Below are 23915 nucleotides of genomic sequence, written 5' to 3' on the forward strand. Positions count from 1 at the left end.
TTTTGGATTTTTCCTTACCTTAGACCAAGCAGACTTTTTAATTTGTCCTGAAGGCCAAACTATTCACAGCTGGGAGGGAAGCTTTGCAGAGAGCAAGGTAAATTACTCAAAGGAGGTGAGGAAACTGAGACAGCGCCTGCATCTCCACAGGATGAGATAAGAGCTCTGTGACAGAGCACAAGAAAGGTAGAATCAGGCTCATAGTGTCAAACTCAATAATACAGTATGATGTCTTCTAGCTGGGGTGAATACAGGTGAACCATAGAGTGTATTTACCATCCTACAAAAAAGTTACGTGTCCTAAATGGGAGACAGTCTGACTGAGTGAAACTAAAACAGAAGTTAAAACAAAATGGAACTTTTGCATATTCTCTCTTGAGATAGAACCACATTGGTATATACAAATGCAGTGGTGGTCTTTGATTCCTAATCATTTATTTTATTTATATGATCTATAAAAATATAAATACACTCATCCCTAACACTGCACCCTCTGACGTAATTTAGTGTCAAACACAATGGACTGATCTTCCCACCATAAAATACACTTCAGCAGATGAAATAACCCCCACAGCAAACAACCAAAGCTCTCCAACCTTCAGCAGCTGGACAATGTGATGTGGTGAGACATGGCTGAAGGCCAAAAGCAAAGTTTTTATTGGCAGTACTCTAAGAAAACATATTTTAATGCAATGCTACCAAAGTAATGTTCCTTTCCTTCCAGCTCTGTACTTTATACAAAAGTGACCAAAAAATTGCTATGTAAACACCCACCCTCCCACACCCCTCACCTCCCTTTCAGAAGGGCTTTTTTTCTATCCCTTTCAAAAAAACATAGCCTTTCACATTTGGGACATACATGCATACTTTGTTTTTTTTTAAGCAGGGAATAAAAACTTACAAACAAACAACCCTTCATCAGTGTACCGCCAAATAATTCATCAATATAAGCCTGTTTTTTAAACCATGAATTAGGCACAGCCCACTGGCAAGTTACCATTTCAGGTCTCTATTATGGAAAGTTTTGTGTTAAACTCCACCAACAGCATTGGTTTTATATCCTTGTTTCATGGACAGCAATAAAGCCCTTGGGAGAACATATAATTACTATCTAATGTGTACAGAGCCAGAAGTTATTTGCAATATTATAATACAGTAGCACATCAACAAATTTGTACAGACTTTAAAAAAAATCTCTCTTTTTTGTTCTTCTTGGAACACTAAAGGAGGACAATGGTGCTTATGCAAACAATATAGACTATCCCAGTGGATACATGCAATAAAGGGAAAATTAAAATACCTACTATTTCACTAACCTAGGTTGCTTAATATATTGGTGAGTCACAGTCATTCTTACTGTCCTAAATTTACAAGAATAATGTAATAATATAAGCAGGTGTGGTCCAAGTCAGAATATCTCCAGGCATAGCTAGCTTTGGGGAGCAGTTAAATTTATGGTCAAGGGATCCCTCCCACTTTGTGGGAGAAGCCTAAATTGATTGACACTCTGTTAACTTGTTGTAAAGAGAATTGTAGGAAAACGAAAACTTTCTCTAAGAATATAGAGCAGTCAATATTTACTAATAGTTTCCACACTACAGGACTATAAGTCTTTCTGGGATCACACGTTAACTCCTGGCAAGGGCTGATATTTTTATTAATGGCTGCCACTGAACCTTGTATATAGATTTTATAACCGAATCTTAATATCTAATAGAAGTGGGCAGCAGGGGGAACCTGCATGTATGTGTTTGTGTCAAGAGTTTCTGAAAATACATTTATGGGAGGTCTGAGTTACAAAAGCCATTTGTTCCCCTAATAAAATAAACAATGATTATCTTAATGATTTCAGTTCAGCTGACTCAACTGCATTTTTCTTAAGTTCTTTCCTTTTCTTGTTTTTCATTTTGAGAAATACACCTCCTACAACCAAACCTGAAAGAGAAGAAAAATCATGGCCTAATAAAGGGAATTTTAAAACATTCTTAAAGTATTTCAGCAAGGGATTAAGCTTCATTAATATACAAACTATTCACAATACTTTCCCATCCCTAATTGGAACGAAATGGATTTTAGGGATATAGGAATTACCAAACTGGACCAGACTTGTAGTTCTTCTGGTTCAGTTGCTTCTCTCTGACAGTGGTCAGGATACTTCAGAGAAAGGTATAAGAAATCTCATACTGGACAATTCTGCGATGACCTGAGAGGAGGTTTCTTCCTTAATCCCCTTCAGTTAGAGGTTATTTCATGGCCTGAGACATGAGGGGTTTTATCCCTTATCATTTTTCTTATCCTATAGTGTAACTGTAGATGTTCTCACTATCAATATAAATGTTCCGTCTCTTTCTAAAATTGTACTAAGCCCTTGGCCTCAATGATATTTTGTGGCAATTATTGCACTGTGTAAAAAAAATTTCCTTTTTATCAGTTTTAAATTTATTGTCTTTCATTTTCAGTGAATGTCCCCTTGTTCTTCTCTTCTGAGAAAGCATATGAGTGAGTGTTATCCTCTGTACACCATTTATTACTCTGTACGTCTTTACTGTGTCACCTCTTATTAGTCTCCACTCTGAATTGAAGAATCCTAATCTTTTCAATCTCTCCACACATGAAAGTCTTTCCAGATCTCTCATCCTTTTCATTGCCCAGCTCTGAACCCCCTGCTAAATCTGTCTGAGTGGCTATGGTTCTTGTTCCTGATTCAAAGGGGAAAAGGTCCTTTATATGTGTGAAAGTGAAGCTGTATGTTTGGCATAGTAGTTTATTTTAAAAATCATGAGTCGTATACAGTTTTTTTAAAAACTTACTTTCACTGGCCTCTTTAAAGTAGGCCAGCATAGAGCTGGACAAAATGTCTTCACTGAGTTTGCTGGCAAACCAACAGCGAATAGAAATTTCAAGTAAGGCAGTGACGTGGGATCAAGCCCTTAGTACTAGGAGTCATGTTTTGCTATTCCTGTTAATCTAATTTTCCTATGGTACACTTTGTCTCTAGTTCATATTAAATGAGAGATCGGATGAAGGCATTACAGGGAAATAGTGATTTCAGAGGGTTGAACATAGATCTAATGTAAAGGGTTTCTCTGGCAATCGCAAACTCTGATCCTGGCTTTTTTTCCATTCTCTTAGCTTTCTTTGAATCACACTCTATTCTCCTTCCCCCTTTCATCTTCTAAGGACCAAATTATAGTCATAGGTAGTTTCTCTTGTTCCAGAGGCTTGTGAATTACACAGCAAGTGTCATCACAAAATCTTGGTTTCCTTTTCCTAGTTGCAGGGCAGAAAACTTGTTTTCTGGTGCCCATTCTTTTTTCCTATGTAACTGAAGTAATTGAAAGCTTACATAACTTCTCTTTATATCATCTTCTACGTTTGTCTGATCCCTTCGGATATGATGTCTACATTTTATTTAATTTTAGCTTTTTGATATTTTCGCCCTCTCTAAATCTGAGTCACAGTCAGTCAGTCTGCTGACTGTAGCTACGCCATCCAAAAATCACAGACTGTGCTCTGAATTCTTTTGTTTATTTACTTACTCAGTGGGATTGGTGGGGGGGGGGGGAGAAGAGGAGACTGGATCTCATCAGTCAGTCATCCCGACTCCTTTTGTGCTTAAGTTTATTAAAAGAATACTCAAAAGCATTCTGTCTTGGTTTTGGGGAAAAGGTATAAATCTGTTTGCCTGCATTCCATCAGCTCATGCCTATCCGAATAAGATCCTGTGCAATACAATCTAACTTTACAATCATGCTTGTTGGCACCATAAATGTTGGTGTTCCACAGGCTCACGGGAGTTAAAACAATGAATAATGTTAAACTGAGACATTAAAGTAATCATGTCTCTAAGAAATATCACCTACCGATGAATATCAATACTCCAAGAAGAATACCAACTGCCATGCCTGTGCTTGGCATCCCAGGATGGTTTTCTACTTCTATAAAACATCTCTCCTCATCGGAACACCTGCAAATGTTTACTGCAGTCAAAGAGAAATGTCATAAGATTAGTGGAATCGTTTATCAGCCCTATAGAACTGTCCATGAATATTGCCATTCTCTGTAAATCAGTAACATAAATGCTGTGTGTGTGTGTAACGTACCGTGAAGATTCAGGTTTCCTTCCAAAGGTGGTTTTCCGTTGTCGTTAATTATTAACGGAATGCTATACTGTTTCTCCTCTAGATTAGTGTGCTTTGGGGAAAGGTAAGCATGGGTGCCTGTTAACATGAAACAGGACATACACATCAGGACAATGAGGAACTGTAAAACGTGCTCAGTTTCGCTAAACACCTCCACCTGCAGATGCCCTAATGCCCAGGTCTTTTTTTTTTTAAGATCTAGTGGTTCCCCAATCCATTCAAGCTGCTGTAAAGGAGCTCCAGGGCAGATGCAAGGGCCCCTGGGGAATAACTCCAGGTGCAGACAACCTTTGTGTCTGGCACTTAGCTGCCTCCATCAGCTCTATGCCGCCTCTGCAGGGACCCCAGGCACAGGGGATATTCTAGGACAGACCAAGGGTGGGGCAGAGGTGGATGTATGAGAAGGACTCAGAAGCTCAGGAAGTTCTTACATGTGGTCTATTCTGCCCCCTGCAAAACCACATAGGGACCTTTATGATCATCTCCTGCAATACACAGGCCATAGAATCTCATCCAGTGCCTTCTGCATCTTAACTTCTATAATATACCACCTCTTATATTCAGAAGGAATTCCACACTCATGCAACCATTTCAGAATATCTAAACCAGCTGGGTAGGCCATCCTCATTTTACACCCCATGATAACCTAACATCGCAGGCTTTCCTAAAAAGTGCCCCCAAGGTCACCTAGCAGGACAAGCCACCCCTTTGATGCATGCAAACTAAGCCAGTGTAGTGGGGAACCTGCGCCAAACATTCTAGCTACAATACATACCATAAATCTATAGTCAGGTTTTGCACATTGCCACATCCAACATCAGAATATGACCCTTAAAAATGCAATGTCCTGGGAAAAGTCTCTAATGCACAGTATACTCTAGCTGCTCTGTTTCTTTATCAAAAACGGTTTTATACTGTTTATATTGAAGTAGACTCTCAGAGCACTTTGAGTCACATGTGTTTCTTCTCTCTTCTTGTCAGAAAAATCCCAGTTTGCTAGCACACTAATAAAAGTGTCATCTCTTACAGACAATGGGTTTTATCAATGTAAAATAAAGCCAAATACAACAATCTAAAGTGTTGCCATAATCATGTACTCAAATATGTATTATTTTCTCAACACACCTAAATATTTCAATGTACGGAATATAACACACAATGGTCAGAATGAAACAGGAATCCAACCATTTCTTAAATATACACAATAAATACATGCACATGCTACATTTTCCATATGATTGAAAAACTTACCATCTATTCTAGAAATTTCCCAGTCACTCTTTATATTTTCACCACCCCCGAGAGAAAAAGTGAATTCTGGAGAATACAGTTGTTCATCATCATCGGTGGCCTGGATCTCTGCTCTTACTCCTCCACGGAGCGGATGGCAGAAGAATAGATGATTACCCTTTGCTAACCGGGGAGGATTATCATTCACATCTTTTATGTATAGCATGAAGACTGCTGTGGAGCTCTGAGATTTTTTATCTATAGAATTTAAAACAGTGCAAAATTATACTTCAGGTCATAGACTTCAAATTCACGGTCGCCTGAGGCTGGCTTGTTGATTTTGCAGCCACAGTGGCCTTGAAGAGAGTGGGTATGGTGGTGCAACATGAGAGAGGCAGGTGTCAGAGCTACTCTGTCTGTAGAATACAGAGGCAGTCTCTGGAGCCAGAAGTGGTAGCTAGTGTCACTTTTTAAAAAGCGTGGGGGGATGGGGGGATGGGGGTGTTAACACACCCCTACACATTTTTAAACGTGGCACTAGCTGCCACTTCTGACAGACTAGTGCTGGCTTCTGAGTGCTAACTGGTGAAAGAGGAGATATATTAAGCCACCATATCCAGCAAGCCCTCTTTGGAGCGAACACAAACCCCAGCTTTTTGGCTATTCCCTGCGTGAGCAGGCAAAAGGCAGGATATGGTTGCCTGAGCTGTCTCCCTTTCTTTGCACATCCCTGCAACAGCAGCCCCAATCTAGTTCTTCATCTAAGACCTTCTCTTTCCCCAGTAATGTCAACTATTCTTTTGATAAGTCAAAAACAATGGACAGTATTACAATTTAAGTAATTGCTGTTGTGTTCTAGTTAATTAGGGAAACCTGGGTTTATGCCTTAAAAGACAGATTTCAACCCAAATACATCCCAGTCTTGTTAGCCATCCATGCAGTGTAGCTGGCAAAATGAAATCCCCTGCCGGGATAAACAAAAGAAATACTATTTTTCAGTTCACATCACACAAGCACTATAGTGCAATCTCTTTATCGTGAAAGTGAAATTTACAAATGTAGAATTATTACTTTTCCACATAACTGCACTCAAAAACAAAACAAAGTAAAACTTTAGCGCCTACAAGTCCAATGAGTCCTACTTCTTGTTCAACCAATTGCTAAGACAGATACGTTTGTTTATATTTATGGGAGATAAAACTGCCTGTTTCTTATTTACAATGTCATCTGAAAGTCAAAACAGGCATTCGCATAGCACTGTTGTAGTCGGCGTTGCAAGGTATTTACTTGACAGATATGCTAAACATTCATATGCCCTTTCATGCTTCAACTTGTATCTTGCACTGTCTTGTTTTTATCCTTTTTACAGTACAAATATTTGTAATCAAAATAGTAATATAAAGTGAGTACTTAACACTTTGTATTCTGTGTTGTAATTGAAATCAATATATTTGAAAATGTAGAAAAACAACCAAAATATTTGTAATAAATTGAAATTGGTCTTCTATTGTAGTTTAACAGTGTGATTAAAACTGCAATTAATTGCAATTTTTTAATCTCACGATTAATTGAGATTATTTTTAAATCATTTGACAGCCCTACTCCATATTATCAATAATTTGAAGTTTCATTTTACAGAAAGTATTTCTTAAATGAATATATCCTCCCAAGCATAAACAGCAAGATACATCAAAAATAATTTGACAATGCAACTTCTATAGTTGTATCAGACAAAGTCAAGGTCTTGCTGTTAGCTGTGCATGTAGCCTTGGAAAACATACATGGTGCTTTCATTGCTTACTTTCTTCTGTTGCAGTGACTTCTACTTTGTATTCATGTTCTACTTCTCGATCCAAAGGAGCAGCGGTATATATCTCTCCAGAAAATGTATCAATCCTCAGCCAGTTTCTGTTGTTGCTTTTCAACGAGTATCTTCACAAAGCATAAATATAGATGTGTATATATATTCTGTACCAAGCCATAATAATTTTTATAAAGCAAATGTCTCTTCATTGGTTAAACATTAAATTATCTGTACTGATTTAAAAACTATCAGTAAATAGCTTGATTAATAGTAGAGTATCTAAAGGCCAAGGATAGAATTCCTTGGGGAAAATTGATCGTCCTTCCACCAAAAAAGAGAGAGACAACTCAACAGATGCCCTGGGGTCTGCCCTTCAGTTAGGGTTAAAGGCAAGTGAAAAAAATATGAGACGAGATGCTCAGGGAGGTCCTACTACCACAATCTAAAAGCTGTGCCCTGTGTAAAATGCAGTTATAATAGCTGTATAATTGTGATTTTTTTAACGTTCCCAAATAATTAATTTAAAATGACTCTAGATCCTTAATTTACAAAGAATCTTTAAAATGTGACATGAGTATAAATTCAGTTTAAATGACAAAGAGTCCTGTGGCACCTTATAGACTAACAGACGATTAGTCTGTTAGTCTATAAGGTGCCACAGGACTCTTTGTCGCTTTTTACAGATCCAGACTAACACGGCTACCCCTCTGATACTTGATCAGTTTAAACAGAGTGTAAACAGTGTTGTTTGACAATTGACTGAGTATGCAGACAGCTAGCTCAGAGATACGTGTGAACTGCTCTTATTAATCTCAATAGGATTTTAATTCTGAAGACAAATGATGATTTAAATATCAATATTTAATTCTTTCACTACTGATTAAGTTAGCAAAAACATCTAGTTAATGTGCTTATATATCACTTTTGGATATAGTGGCAGATACTGGAGTAAGATGAAGTAGGGTAGCTGGTTGTTGACTGGGTTGTTAGGGAAGGGAATAAAGAAATCTCATAACATGCAGACAGGATCAATAAATCTTAGAGTTATGTAACTCACTGTTGAATATCACGGCTTTGGTTTAAGGATCTACCACTTACCGGGGACACTCACAACATCAGTTCTAGGGACAATGACCCCATGACAAACAGCCACAGTGGAAGCCATCTGAATGCATTCCATGACACTTGCACCATTTAGAAGACAAGCAAGTAAAGAGGCCTTAACCTTAATGGTCAGCAACAGGGACTATACTGCCTTTTCGTATAAGATAAAGACAAAAATAATGTTTGTACCTGCATACTCTACCAGGGGGAGGAGAGAGGATTTGTATGAGGCACAGTGATAGAAGAAAGTGTAGATAAACTAGACAAGGTGTGTGAGGTAATATCTATTATTGGACCAACTTCTGCTGGTGAGAGAGACAAGCTTTCGAGCTTACATAAAGCTCTTCTTCAGATCTGAGAGACCTTCTAAGATCTCTGTGTAAGCTTAAAAGCTTGTCTTTCCCACCCACAGAAGTTGGTCCAATAGGAGATATTGCCTCCCCCACCTTATCTCTCTAGTATGCTGGAACTGGCAAGGCTACAACACTACTGTCTGTGGTGAGAATGTATTACAGTCAGAGGTTGTGATCATCATGCTTCAGTATCATAGAATATCAGGGTTGGAGGGGACCTCAGGAGCAGGGCCGGCTTTAGGCCAATTCCACCAATTCCCCCGAATCGGGCCCCGCGCCTAAGAGGGCCCCGCCCCCAGTGGCAGGGCCGCCGGGGGGGAGGGGAGAAAGAAGTGGCCAAGAATCCCTTCCCTGGCTAGAGGTTCCTTTTTAATTTTTACTCACCTGGTGGCACTCCGGGTCTTCGGCGGCACTTCGGAAGCGGGTCCTTCACTCGCTCCGGGTCTTCGGCAGCAGGTCCTTCAGTGCTGCCGAAGACCCAGAGCGAGTGAAGGACCCACCGCCGAAGACTAGGAACGCCGCCCGGTGAGTACAAGCCCCACGTGTTTTTTTTACGTGTTTTTTTTTTTTAGTCATCCCTGCCGGGGCCCCGTTGAAACTGTTCGAATCGGGCCCCGCACTTCCTAAAGCCGGCCCTGCTCAGGAGGTCATTTAGTCCAACCCACTGCTCGAAGCAGGACCAATCCCCTGACAGATTTTTGCCCCAGATCCCTCAAGGATTGAGCTCACAACGCTGGGTTTAGCAGGCCAATGCAGAAACCACAGAGCTATTATAAGTGATTGTTAGTGCATGGCAGAGAGCACAAGTTGTTGCCCTGAGTGTTTCCCCTTCACACTAATTTATCAGGGGCAGAGAGATTGTCAGTCCATCTTTAAATGCTGTCCTCTAGGTGTCACCACTGGCATTTTCACTGAGACAAACCAAGTTTATGGAATCAGTGTAAAATATAGATCATTCATATGTGTGGTGCTGGGGAGACTTGAGGTCAGATTCATCTTTCATGTAACTCCATTAGCTTGCTTGGTGTTTTCCTCAAAACTAGTTAACGTTGTTTTTTATTTTTCCGCAAAACCCTCAGTATGAATTGTACATTAGTAGTGTCAGAGCATTTTTTGCATCCTAAACAGAGGCTTAGACTCTGAGAATTGAACGAAAGAAGACTGATTTGAAAAAAAAATCTAATGTATTATTGAAGACCTGCTTTAGATGTGTTAAACTCTTTGTTTAGTTTGTAGGTGTGTTCTGCTGCATAAAAAGCACTAACATGTGCCTTACTGAAATGAAAAAAAATCATTGTCCTCTTGCTTATTCTTAGTCTCCATCTAGGAATATTTTATACACAACTCATTCATTATTAAACCTACTTGAAACCACAAATCCAGGCAAAAGGGATTGTTTTCAAGTCAACAGTGCCTTTCTTTGGAGATTTACTTTGGCCTATTTTTCATTATTAATCTCATAAACCATGAGCTCCATTGGAATTATTCTTGCTATAATACAGGTACATACAAAAGGCTCTACCCTGGAGTTTGCTGCAGAGAAGACCATGTACTGCAACAGAAACACACCCAACTGTTTTGTATTATCTTCCACAATCAAATGTAAACTATACATACATTGAAAAAATTGTTGCATTTCCTTGTATTCTATGTTTGGATGTGTCCTCTTACTAGCACAGATGTGCTATTGCTCTCAACCACAGCATTTCAATCTAGATGCTCACTGGTTTAGGACTAGATTGACAACTGATGTGAGAATCCCAGTCAATGCTAAAAACTACAAATAAATAGAAGGCAGGGTTTTTTTGTTTGGTTGTGGGGATTTTTGTTTTTTGTTTTACCTTATCTGGTCCCCCTCAGGATCATTGGCTGTCACTGTCATCACCAAAGTACCTACAGGAACATCTTCAAATATATTTCCTATATAAATGTTCTGAGAGAAAACTGGCACTTCATTCACATCCACCACAACAACTCCGAAATAGGCAGTGGAGCTTGAATTATACTGTACTCCTTGTACCAAAGGTTCTGGATTTGTGGCCTTGACTGTCAGGTTGTACGTTGAAGACATTTCAAAATCAAGAACCTGGGGAAATGGGGAGAGATTGCAATAAACAATCATTTCACTGTTCTCTTCAATAAGATAAACAGTTGAGGAATCTCTCATGTATGCCTATAATCTCCAACTCATTTGAAGATTTCCATCCCTGGGGGAATTGGAAGCACGAGGGTGGGTATTCTCAATGCTGAAGATAAACTAAGAAGTTAAAAGTAAGGTTTTCAGGCAACCTATTGATTCTCCCCTAATGTGAAGCCAACAGACACAATGGTACCATCTCCCCTGCTTTGGAGACAGAGTATATCTTAGGTAATGAAGAGATAGGGCAGACTCATCATGTAGGAGGACAACAGCACAGCACTAGAAAGAATTATTTCAAAACGAATAGATCTTGGGAGTGTCCCTCAACAAGTAACATTTCCAATTAATTTCCAATTCCATTGATAGCAATAATATTTATTGTTACATACAAGAAGACTCTGGCTCATGATTGGTTGAAAACAGTTATGCAATTAGCTAATAGGTTTCTAATGGTTATATCCTTGGAAAGCAATAATAGTGAGGTCTAGAACAATGTTAATCAAGAAAACTGAACATGTGAATGACTGCACCCAAAATGGCTGCAGGTGAGGTAATGAAAACTATATTTTACCCATTAGATGATGAATAATTATTTGTTTGTTTTTGGATCTAACTTCAACTGCCTTTGAGAAGGTTAATTTCAAAGGAAAAGCACCTCTGGTTTTTAAACTTATGGTCATAATACAGGGTTTTCCTGGTATTTCTAACTATATATTCGCTGACTTCTTGTTTCAGTGAACATCATGATTTGTTATCTATCAAGGTAAATACTGACTTTGGCTTTGTCTCAGTCAGTGTTCACTTTAACAGAAACAAACCCTACATTTGTCCTGCTCCTGAGACATACTGAGCACCTGCAACTCCCATTGTAAAAGTCAGTATGGGTTGGAAATGCTCACCAGCTCTAAGATTCCATCCCGGAATAGATATCTTTTACTTCGTATGGTATTACAAACAAATATCTGTGAGACACTGTAATGTTTACTTGGCTTAGTTTTCCAGTGACCTTACAGTGTTTGCGTAAAGAACAAAGATCTACAATACAACATACCATCATCATATCTTGTGATATAGTCTAAAGAAACAAAAGAGTTGCAATAAGGGACACTGTATGTTCAATGTGTCAAAATAACTCCACTGACATCAAAGCAAGTTCCACATAAGGAACAAGCAACCCTTGTGGGAATATTTTAATTTATTGACTAGAATGAGTAATTTATTTCATTCTGATGTTCTAGTAAAGATTAAAATATAATTTTGAGTCTGTATGGAGTTTGCCTCAATTGAAGAGACATGGGTAACAGGTACAACATTTGGTGTAACAGTGATAAAAGGCATACATATTTTGAAGGGCAAAGAAAACGACTCTTTGTGGGTAACTTGTCTGGAAATCAAAACCCTTTGCTGTGTAGCGCTCTACAAACTATTACCAGCTTTGTTATACTGTATGTGGCATAGGGCTAGGATACACTTAACAGTTAAAACACACTTTCTGCTATGGTACAGCCATTTTGTAAAGAGTTCTAGATATTTTTCTGGTTTCAGTTACCAATTTTTGTAATACGTTGGGCTTCCTCCTCATTTTTTTCATTTTTCTTAGGATGCAGGTAGTTTAATTATTGCTACTGTACTGGCCACTTCCTTCCAGTTCAATATTCAAAGCTTTAGCTCACCGCGTTACAGTGGGGAATCAATGAGACACACATTTTAAGCTGTGTTTTCTGGAGATCCATAATGCATCAGCAAGCAGTTAAAAAAAAAAGCTTACTGGATGTTGTTTAAGAACAAAAAATAAGGCTTAAAGAAAAAATGTACTTGTACTGCTGTAATTTAGGAATTAAAGAGATCCACTTACCTTGTTAATCTTTACAAATCCCCTATTTGTTTTGGTGTCTGTCTCTATAATGAAGTTTTTATTTTGATCTCCCTCTTCAATTTGGTAAATGATTTGAGAGCTCCCAGTGAATGGTTCATCAGCATCTGTAGCTTGAATTTCTAGTATTACTTCTCCTACTGGAGTATCTTCAAGAATAATCAAAATACCATACTAAAGAGAAAAGAAAATTGAAACATGAGACATCAGGAACCATTCAAGGAAATGGGCTTCAGTGCTACAACTTAGTGATGCACAATCATTAATGAGTTCAACCACACAAGGAAGTAGAGAAATATTTTCTCTATTTACAGATGAGGCATAAAGAGATTGAGGCTCCGATCCTCAAAGGTATTTCAATACCTAACTCCCATTGAAATCAATGAGAGTTAGATGCCTAAATGTCTTTGAAGATCTGGCCCAAGGTCACACAGAAAAATTGTGGCAGACCCAGGAATTCCACCCAGTGTCCTGAGTCCTAGTCCACTTCCAAAAAGACCATCCATCCTTCTAACTTAGGTAAACATCCGAATGATAAACTCAAAAAGCTGAGTTATGTCAATCAACTGGCTTGAGTGCCCCATTCAATTGGCAAGGTTGGGTAGTAGTTGCTATACCAGCCTAAAGTAGGTACTTTTTATTCAGTTAACCATCAGGGATTTCACCCTCAATCATTCTTTAATTAAAAGTGCCTATTTGAAATTTCTAGGCCCATGTACAAACCTTACACAAAAGATACATTGGACATATGTCAACAATAAACCTCCCGAATTGCCAACATGCTCCTTAAAGATTTTTTTCCTTAACAGTTGAATTCCTTTACAAAAATAAATAATACTTCTCATGCAAGCAGTGGTTAGATTGATTTTTTTAATTTATAAATGTTTTTATCTTTTAAATAGATCATAATTATAACTATGTATTTGTATGGTTCATATTGCTATTATTATTTTGGAAAGAAATTGCAGAATATTATTTAATTGAAATCAAATATCTGTAAAATTAAGTCACGGAGCTACAAAGGTGTAATTGATGGCATAATCTGGCCTTTGACATGTTTCCTCCAACTATTTAATCTGCCCCAAATAGCTTGTTACAATTTTTTTTTCAATAGTTCTTTTATTAAAAGCCTTACATCCTTGTAGTCTAGAAACTGAAGGGATGCTGCCAGGTTAAAATTTATATATTTACATACAATTATTTCTGTATTACTAGAAATATTTTAGTTTATTAGAACTGAGCAAACTTTCTAAATCTAATCCATTCTTCACCATTCATGCTCTTTGTCTTTTGCACTTTCCCTTTACAGAAAGAAAATAGACTGGTCAGTTTCACTTGTGATTACAGTTAATTTCACTTTCTGGTGCATATGCACTAGCACTGTTTTTGCAATGGTATTAAGGGGAAATCTTAAATCAAATACATTTTTTACATTAAGCCATTTTAATCCATTTCATTTCCACTCCCCTTCCCCCCTTTATAAAACCTAAATTTCAGGCCTGATTTCCCAATATTGTCCCTTTAAATGAGCAGTATACATTTTAACTTATTTTCATACTTTAGAATGAACTATCAGATTTGTGTGTGTAAATCTGTTTACCGCAGCTATTTAGATCTCATAGGCAGGCCTTGCTGCAGAGGCATAATGTTATCTCTACTGCTCACTAGCAGCCTTAACCAATGACCATTGTAGTTAATGGAAAAACTTCCATTGACTTCAGCAGGCATTGGATCTGGCCATAGCTTTAGTAAAAGTTTGTCTTGCAGCATCAGAAACAATATTGTGAGGAATACTCACGTCTGATTTTTCAAAGATGGGAATCTGATCATTGATGTCAATGACGTTTATTTTCACATCACACAATGTTGTGAACACTGTACAAAACAGAATAAAGCATGTCACAAGCAACATTTCTGCAGAAAACCTGGGTTGTTTTTTTTCAAGTGTCCACAATGCGATAGGCATTGTACAAGCATACAACATGGCAAAACAACAACGTAGCAATCAAAGCAAAATCCTACTGCTGTGAGAAAGCCTGGCCACAAGATATTGAGAGTCACAATTAGTTTATACTTTGACGGGGATTCCCTCAGTCTCTCCTTGCCTCTTCCTAGTTCTCTCAATATTTCCTCCATCCTTACTCTTATTCCTTTTTCCAAATTTACTTTCGCCCCACCGTTGATCAGGAGCAGGAAGATAATGAATCTTTTGTGTTCTTCATAACATGGAGATTGCAAGGAGACTCCTCCCTCCCCCATCCAGAGATATCAGTCTTTTTTTCCCCTATGTGGGTCATCAGAGAACATTGTGATCTTTGCTTATAGCTGGGCCCAGGGCCGGCTTCAGGCACCAGCTTAACAAGCAGGTGCTTGGGGCGGCCAAGGGAGAGGGGCGGCACCTGTGGCAATTCAGAGGCGGCAGGTCCCTCACTCCCTCTAGGAGCGAAGGACCTGCCGCTGAACTGCCGCCGCTGATCGCGGCTTTTCTTTATTTTTATTTTTTCCAATTGCCGCCGCCGGTTGCGATCGCGGGTTTTGTTTTTGTTTTTTTTTTTGCTTGGGGCGGCAGAAATGCTGGAGCCGGCCCTGGCTGGGCCTAAACTAGACATAATTAACAGAATGCCAATCAGTGAACTCAGACAGCAGCAGACCTCACAACCTTGTTTTAAATCCAGGAATGTGCCACAAATGGGGGAGAGCCCTTAGTTGGTTTTATGGGTCCAAAAAGCCTGCTCTGATTGACTGTAAATTGTTCAGACATAGTCAGATCCCAGTATTTTCATCATAAACCAGGACTCAGTGAGTATCCTAAACAAAATAGTTTAGATATAATTCTAAATGAGCTTCCAAAGCCAACTACCAAGCCTTTTGAAGTTCTATCATTTGTTTAAACCACGCTGTTTCATTAATGTAAGAGAAATGTAATCCTGCTTACTCTATGCGCTTCTATCTCCTATGGAGGTCAATGTAAATTTTGTAAGTTTTGCTTGGCTAAGAACTTCAGGATGAAGCCCTTAATCTTTAATGGGAAAATGTACGTACTTTCTATTCAGTTAACCATCAGAGATTTCTGAGCTCTTGGATAATGAGTCTTGCAAAACCTTTTTGAAGATGAACTTTTGTTCTGAACATTTGTATAAACCATCTGGACTCTCTGGCCAGCTGCACTGAACTCACTGAAGTTTCTTCAGTGAGACATTAATGCTTTCCAATAAAACCAGTGGAAACATCACAAATCATGCAAACCCTTCAGAGATTCCCATGCAGTAGAAAACCTCTTACTGGAGAATTCTAGTGAACCCTCTGCCCTAGTGCTTGCTGAATTTAATGATCACATTATGAGTCATTTCTCTGTGCATCTTTAAAACAATTAAATAAAATTCAGCCCTCAATACTGCTGCTTCCTGTAATGCCCTGTCTGGGAATCGCTTAACATGAACGTCGTGGATACTGAACACTGAAACAGGAAAGCTGACGAATGAAATTATTTCAGTGTGTGATGGGCTGTTTGTACTGACCTTTATCTGTCACCTCCACCCTTACAAAATAATTCGAAACTACCCGCTTGTTTAATGAAGAGCGAGATAGCTGGAAAGTCCCAGCTTCTTGCTGGATAATAAAGAGGTTATCTAAAGGGATTTTGGGGTTCTGGTCCACAATACGGAACTGCAGGCGAGAATTAAGAGTGTTTTCTTGATCCATGTCTGTAGCACGCAGAGTTCCAATATTGCTCCCTAGGGTCAAGGAAAGAATGAAGTCAGTTAGATAACACATCTATCAATATATCCTATTTTCCCATTGAATCAAATACTATAGACAATGCTGCTAGTAGGAATATAACAGATACCATAAAAATGCCAATTGCCTGGAAAATACTGTTTGCAGTGTTGCTGTAGCCGTGTAGTCAGGATATTACAGAGACAAGGTGGGTGAGTATGGTGGGCTTCACTCGCCTCCTTGTGGATTATCTCCACTCAGGTCTGATGCCCCCTTCCTTGCACCATGGCCCCTCTCTCTCCGGGCTCAGGATACTACTTCTTTGTGAATCAGCCCCTCCAGCGAAGTCACTCTACTCCTCCCCTTCTGAGGTAACAAAGTCTCTCCAGACCAGCTTGTGCAGTTGGCATCTCCTCCACTCCTGTGTCATTTCCCAGTGGCTGGTAGGAGAACCCAGGCCTGCCCTCTACACCGGGTTCCATCCTAGGGACCCTACAACAAACAGCCCAGGTCTGCATAGTCCTACCCCTTGCTGCTGTTTCCCTGGGCTTCTTCTTAATTAGCCCTCACAGGCTTCCTTTCCCCACAACTCCTCTGGGATTTACCCTTCTGTTAGGGCTGGAAACCCAGGGCTTATTCTTCCTCCTGGGTTTTCACCTCTCTTCCTCTCTGCTCCCAGGGATTGACTGCAGGCCCTCTCCCTGCAGCCTCCTTCTGCTGCAAACTTTCTGGTTTTATAATCCAGCCTATTCCAGCCCAGCTGGGTTTCTTGTTCAGTTAGGCCTGGCTGTCCCTCCAGATGCAGCCAGGTACCCTGGCCCCTCAGGTCCATGTTAAACCTTTCCAGGCATATGTGGAGTAGGCACCCCATCACAGTGAGGTAATAGCTTTTATTGGACCAATTTCTGTTGGTGAAAGAGAGAAGCTTTCAAGATACTCAGAGCTCCTCTTCAGATCTTGAAAAGGTACTCAGAGTGTCACAGGTAAATACAAGGTGGACAGATTGTTCCATAACCCTGCAATAACAACAGATGCAAAACCTGCAGACATATCTCCAGTGCTACAGTGATCTGTATCCCCCACAACACACATTTTAAGATGCATGAGTCCCACATGTACCTATCACAGCATATGGTGTACCTCATATAGTGCACTAAATACCCCAATTACAACTATGTGGGTAAAACCAGACACTTGCTACATTCTCAGATGAATTCACACAGAAAAATGATAAAAGACAAAAATACCATATCACCCATGGGCAAACACTTTTCACAAAACAATCACTCATCTGACCTCTCAGTCCTCATCCTCAAAGGAAATCTGCACAACACTTTCAAAAGATGAAGCTGGGAACTTAAATTCATAACTTTGCTAGACACTAAAAATCATGGTCTTAATAAAGATATTGGATTTTCTAGTTTATTACAACAATCTGTAATCCACACAGCCCCTTTTTTGTCCTATGACTGCAGAGGTGTTAAGTGACTACTTCACCTTGAATGGTCTCTTACAATGTGTGTTAACCACTTACACTAAACAATCTGTTCCACCTTGTATTGAGCGGTGACCCTCGGAGTACCTTCCCCAGACCTGAAGAAAAACTCTGTCTAGTTCAAAAGCCTGTGTCCTTCACCAACAGAAGTTGGTTCAATAAAAGATATTACCTGACTCACCTTTTTTCTGGAAAATACTGTGAAGAAACACAGTAGCTTTATATTAAAGCTATGCATCAACATAGCTCAATCAACAGATATGGGATTGATGCAGGAATTACTGAGTGCAATTCTATGGCCTGTGTTGTGCAAGAGGTCAGAGTAGATTATCATAATGGGGTGTTCTTGCCTTAAAACCTCTGAACAAGTAATGTAGAGACTTAGGGGCAGATTTCACTAACGTTGGTGTAAATCAGAAGTAACTCTATTGAAATTAATGTAGTTACACCAATGTAGCATCCATATAAGGGACAGGAGAATCAAAGCACTTATCCAGTGAGAGCAAACCATACTTTTTATCTTAAAAAAGGAAAGCAAATTCTATTGTACATTTTAGCATTGTGATTGTAGGAGAGCACAATATTGTATTTTAAATGACATTTCTGTTTTACGCATTGAGGATTTGATTTTGCAGCTCTCACTCACCATGACTAGCTTAGTTGCACAAACAATCCAACTGTAGTCAGTGGGACAATTTGCATGAATAAGCACTATTCAAAGTGAATAAATGTGACAGAATTGGGCCCTGAAACTATTAATTCTAGTTTCATCAAATGGAAACAATGTTCAGACAGTGAGAATGATTTATATAATAGTTACTTTCATGATGTCTTACCTAATCCTTCATTCTCCTGAACTTCAAATATAGTCAAAGCATTCTGGCACACAGGAGGATTATCATTAATGTCTTCAACCTGAACGAAGATTGGCAAAGGCCGGTCCAGTTCCTCTCCTCCTTCATCTTTTGCAGTTGCAAAGAATGAATACTACAATGATAATATTGCAATTAGGAATAATAAACGCAAGAACTATAATAGCTTCCATTTAAAGGGATCGCAATGAAAACCTTGCTACCAAATGAAAGCTCTTTCTGTATGTCTTAATAACATTTTCATCTATTTTAATAATAGTTACTTATAGGCTCTTACATGGTACCTATTACCATGTTATCTGAATGCCTCACAATTCATCAATGCATTTATTCTCCCAACACCCAGGAGAAGCAGGAAAACATTGTTCTCTCCATTTCACTGATGAGTAACTCAGATACAGATAGGTGAAGTGCACAAGACATCTGTGCGAGAGCTGAAACAGAATCTATGGGTGACATCCTAGCATCAATGAAGTCAATGGCAAAACTCCCATTGATTTCAAGGGGTTGGGATTTCACCCTATATACCTCTACCTCAATATAACGCTCTCCTCGGGAGCCAAAAAATCTTACCGTGTTATAGGTGAAACCGCGTTATATCTAACTTGCTTTGATCCATCAGAGTGCGCAGCCGCGCCCCCCCGGAGCACTCCTTTACGCATTATATCCGAATTCGTGTTTTATCGGGTCGCGTTATATCGGGGTAGAGGTGTATCTCCATCTAGTCCCAGGCCAGTGTCAGTTACAACCACAAGACTATCGTTCCTCTCTGTGGCCACAATTTAGTAAGGAATTTAAGAATGTGCCTAACTTTAAGCATATGATTAGTCGCATAGAAGTGTTTAAAGTTAGGCACCTGCTTATATTCTTTGCAGAATTAGGGCTTATAACTGTATTCTTTCCTGGAAATACTTATTCTACCTTCAGTGAGAAGTAGGCAAATGATCACGGTTTTATTCATTAAGTCTCTTTTTCATGCCCCTCTTGATGATGCATTGCTGTGAGGTCAGCAAATTCCCAGGCAAATGCTGACTGTACAGTTAGAGAAAACAAACTGAGAAATACTATGGAAGGTACCATTTTTAAAATTAAACACAAAACACATAATGGTGATGGAGATCAAATCCCTTTAGATATGCTGACTGGTCACTATGTAGTATTTTAGCAATTCTTTCAACACCACAAGAAGGGAGATTTATAGCCTGAAAGCTTATAAATTATACAATGTATTTATTGCCCCATAAAAAGCATGGCATTATTTTCCTTGTCCAGCAATTCTTTTTCATAAAGAGAATATGTTTAATACCAAAATAGACTCACTTTAATTCAATGATGACCCCTAATGTCAGCATCGCAGACTATTCCTGGGGCGAAGTTAAAATGCAGCTCTTCAATTTTGTATTTGTTCAAGATGACAGGCTAGATCCTGTCATCATGGGAATGTCTACACTGCCATTAAAAACCCCTGGCTGGCCTGTACCAGCTGACTTGGGCTCACGAGACTCAGGCTAAGGGGCCGTTTAATTGCAGCGTAGATCGGGCTGGAGCCTGGGTTCAAGGACCCCGTGAGGTGGGAGGGTCCCAGAGCTCAGGCTGCAGCCCAAGCCCAACCATCTACACTGCAATTAAACATCCCTTAGCCCGAGTCAACAGGCACAGGCCAGCCATGGGTTTTTAACTGCAGTTAAAAACTTCGTGTCTTCAGTTCCAGTCACAGGCACCAACTTTCCACTTTCCCCGCTCCACCCTGAGGCCCCACCCCCACTCGGCCCCTTCCCCCAAAGCCCCACTCTCACTCCACCTCTTCCAGCCCCAGCTCCTCCCCCTCCCTTCCAGCACCTCCCACCCGCCACTGAACAACTGATTGGCGGTGAGTAGGAGGCGCTGCGAGGGAGGGGGAGGAGCTGATCAGCGGGGCCCACCAAACAGCTGATCGGCAGGTGGCTGGTGGGTGCTCTATTTTTTTCCAGGGGTGTTCCAGCCCTGGAGCATCCCCGGAGTCGGCGCCTATGATTCCAGTCCACCAGCACAAAACAGTCATAAGGCTGGTGCATACAGCTGTCTCATTATTCCCCCAGCATGGGGGAAACCCCAGGTGGTATCAGGTCAGCATAGCAGCTCCTGTGCCCAAACCCCCTTTCCCACTCTCCTCTCTAGCATAGGACCTATGGGCCGAGACAAGGGAGCTTAGCCAAAGGGCTGCTGCACTCTAGTGAACCCCAGCTGCTAGACAGACCTCTTAAAGCCACTGACAACTGGCACAACTTGGAGCAGCCCTGGAATTACAGTTGCTGTTCAAATTTAAAGTGTTCTTTGTATGAACACTTGCTTTTAATTAGTGAAGCACACGCATGTGTGTGCTGTTAAATCTTAGCCCTAGCTGATGTAGGCTACACAGAATATACATGACTAATTTCTTTCCTCTTTGTGGAAAGAACCTGTAGGAATGTATCTGAAGAGAGAGGGAGAGTCTGATAACATCTGTTGTTGGGTAAACTCTTCATCATCTTTACAGTAAGTTCATTTCTTTTGTTTTGCCTATTGTGAAGAGATGCCTCCCCACCCCACCTCTTGGAGAAGAAAGGCAGGAAGACTTGAGAGAGCTAAGAATTCCACCCACCAGCAAAGCCACAGTCCGCCACTCGATCAGGTATTATAACACTGTCTCTGTACATAGCACATGTTCTGTGCAATTCAGGATAGGCTGTGAAAACTGCAATAACTACAGAACTCGTGTTGCTTTAGAAAGAAATATTATAAAGTGCAGAATTAATGGCTGTTGGGTGGATGAATGTAGTGTGGTGTGATGGGCATGCCTGCTGGTAAATTGCCTGAGAGTCCATGTCTATCAAGTCACTCAAATTCATCCAGAAACCACATCAAATTAAACATATCTATCCTCTTTCTCCTCCCTCTCCCACCACTAACTCTCCTACATTTACATGCCCAGCCACTATTGAGTCTCAGACTTTGGGCTACTGCATCAGTCAGGTTTCTCATGTTTACTTACCAATTCTTTTTCTTCCCTATCCAAAGGTTCAGTCACATAAATCGTCCCATTCTGATCAATCATAAATGGGAACCTGGGTAGCCTCTCCTTTTGCAAAAGGTCATATTTTGCACCTGGCTCATTCCAGTGCACCTAAAATCCCCAAAATGAGTTAAGACAAAGCATTAAAAGTGTGGACTGAGATGTAACTGGTTGAAGCGCTGGGAATAAAAAGGAAAAGATAGATTTTCTGTTTTGCACATTATTTTATTTTAGGTCATAAACCTAACCATTTGGCAGGCCTTGGAACTGGGACTCCGAGGCAACAGATGATGGTCCCAGCTCTGCCACTGGTCTGCTGAATGACCTTGGACAAGTCACTCTCTTTGCCTCAGTTTCCTTATCTGTAAAATGTGGATAATAACACTTACCTCCTTTTAAAAGCACTTTGAGATCTACAAATGAAAAGTGCTGTGTAAGAACAAGGTATATTATTACAGTATTGTAATGGCATCATGCTAATTTACAGCATCTTTTTGTACCAGCCAACTTCTGTGTTTTTCCTCTTCAGCTTTAGTCACCTAAGCAGTTTGGTTTCACAGATGGAAATGTAGAGTGGCAAGTCAAATCTTGGAGGGAGGGCGGGAGAGGTGATACACATAAAATTGTCTGCCTGGTCTGGCACATAGTCTGACCTCCCAGGGACTTTAGGGGCTGAACCACTACTGTTTCCTCATGGAGGGGGTGAGGGTGGGTGAGCATAACCAACCCTGCAACTGAAGAAGTTGGAGAATATTCCCTAAGGGGAACTTGAGAGAGTTTTCCTCCCTGCTGGGCACCCTCCCATGGTTTGTCTGTGAGAGAGGCAATCAAGCCCTACATTTGCTATTCCCAGTGGTAGTACCTAACACTACTACTATTTTTCCCAACTGTTGTATTCCCCATCTGTAAAAATTCTCCCTGCATTCTTTAAAAGACTAATTCTCTATTACATCAATGAGCTCTTGCTTTCGTAATTTATATTGTGCCAAACAGCCTTGGAATGAGTATTCTTTCTGTTCCTTTGAGTTTTCTATACATCAGCAGAATTCCTTATGCATTGCCTGCAGTTCATAGAATATACCAAGACTAGCACTTTCTGTAAGCTTGAGTGGGAAAATCCTTGTGTCACTGTAACATTGATATTGCTCTGGGCTGTACCTTAATCATCTCCCTAGCATCTATTTCATAATAAGTATATTATAGGGAAATCGACACTAACGCCCTCTTCCAGTTTATGTAAAATATGCCCAAGGGGCCAAATCCTGAAATCCATATTCCATTTTTACTCAGTCCTTCCTCAGCCTAAACTCCCATGGACTGCAATATCCAACATGGAAGATGTACCAAAGTCTTGATAACTGGAAGCAGTTCCTGCAGCTGGTAGGGAACATTTAAGGCTTGTAGATGCACTGACATTAGTCATTTCTGTGATTTCTATATCCTACCTGCGTGATAGAAACGGGATGAGGCTCAGTAGAGTTTTCTTTGATAGATACTTTCGGAGGTGCCTTCCAAAGGTTCTCCTTCACAGTTATTTCCACGTCAGTGTTACTGGTTAAAGCGTTCTCTGACATTCCTGCCAAATCCTTCACTGTGACAACAAGGGTGAACATAACCTGCGTTTGGGGATTTAATAAATGAGAACCTAGAGAACAAAACAAAGAGGCATGAGAGAAACTTAGCAAAAGCTCTGTTACTGGTTCATTGTTTAGCTGCAGAGAAATCCCAACCTCTGCTTTGTATGCATCCATTGCTTTTACAACTGTTAGTCTAGGCTTCTCTTCATGAACTTAAAGATGATCCTCTGTGTTGGAACTTGGGAAACAGGCGAAAGCGGCATTCCAAGAGAGGCAATGGGTATTAACTAGTACAGATAATGTTTTAGGATCTGATCAAATCCCATTGAAGTCAGTGGAAGTCATTCCATTGATTTCACTTGGAGTTGAATAAGACTCTTAGGCTACGTCCTCACTACAGGGCGGGGGTCGATTTAAGATACGTAAATTCAGCTACGTGAATAGTGTAGCTGAATTCGACGTATTGGAGCCGACTTACCCCACTGTGAGGACGGCGGCAAATCGACATCCGCAGCTCCCCGTCGACGGCGCCTACTCCTACCTCCGCTGGTGGAGTAGAAGCGTCAATTCGGGGATC

At 40.2% G+C, this 23915-nt stretch overlaps 1 protein-coding gene across 2 annotated transcripts in view; it reads right to left on the minus strand.

Annotated features, from left to right (window-relative positions):
* Positions 1-634: 634 nt before the first annotated feature.
* Positions 635-23915, minus strand: part of CDH17 (cadherin 17) — a 40397-nt gene continuing 17116 nt past the window's right edge. For both annotated transcript variants that reach the window (XM_065585910.1, XM_024105305.3), the window contains exons 7-18: positions 23207-23406; positions 21741-21872; positions 18695-18845; positions 16165-16380; positions 14445-14521; positions 12629-12820; positions 10475-10719; positions 7174-7304; positions 5394-5630; positions 4104-4220; positions 3864-3980; positions 635-1935 (exon numbers count right to left, since the gene is read on the minus strand). In XM_065585910.1, the coding sequence (XP_065441982.1) occupies positions 1835-1935; positions 3864-3980; positions 4104-4220; positions 5394-5630; positions 7174-7304; positions 10475-10719; positions 12629-12820; positions 14445-14521; positions 16165-16380; positions 18695-18845; positions 21741-21872; positions 23207-23406 (1916 nt within the window). In that variant the 3' untranslated portion in view covers positions 635-1834. The remainder of the gene's footprint in view (positions 1936-3863; positions 3981-4103; positions 4221-5393; positions 5631-7173; positions 7305-10474; positions 10720-12628; positions 12821-14444; positions 14522-16164; positions 16381-18694; positions 18846-21740; positions 21873-23206; positions 23407-23915) is intronic.

This window comes from Chrysemys picta, chromosome 2, assembly GCF_011386835.1.
Source record: "Chrysemys picta bellii isolate R12L10 chromosome 2, ASM1138683v2, whole genome shotgun sequence".
Classification (NCBI taxonomy): Eukaryota; Metazoa; Chordata; order Testudines; family Emydidae; genus Chrysemys; species Chrysemys picta.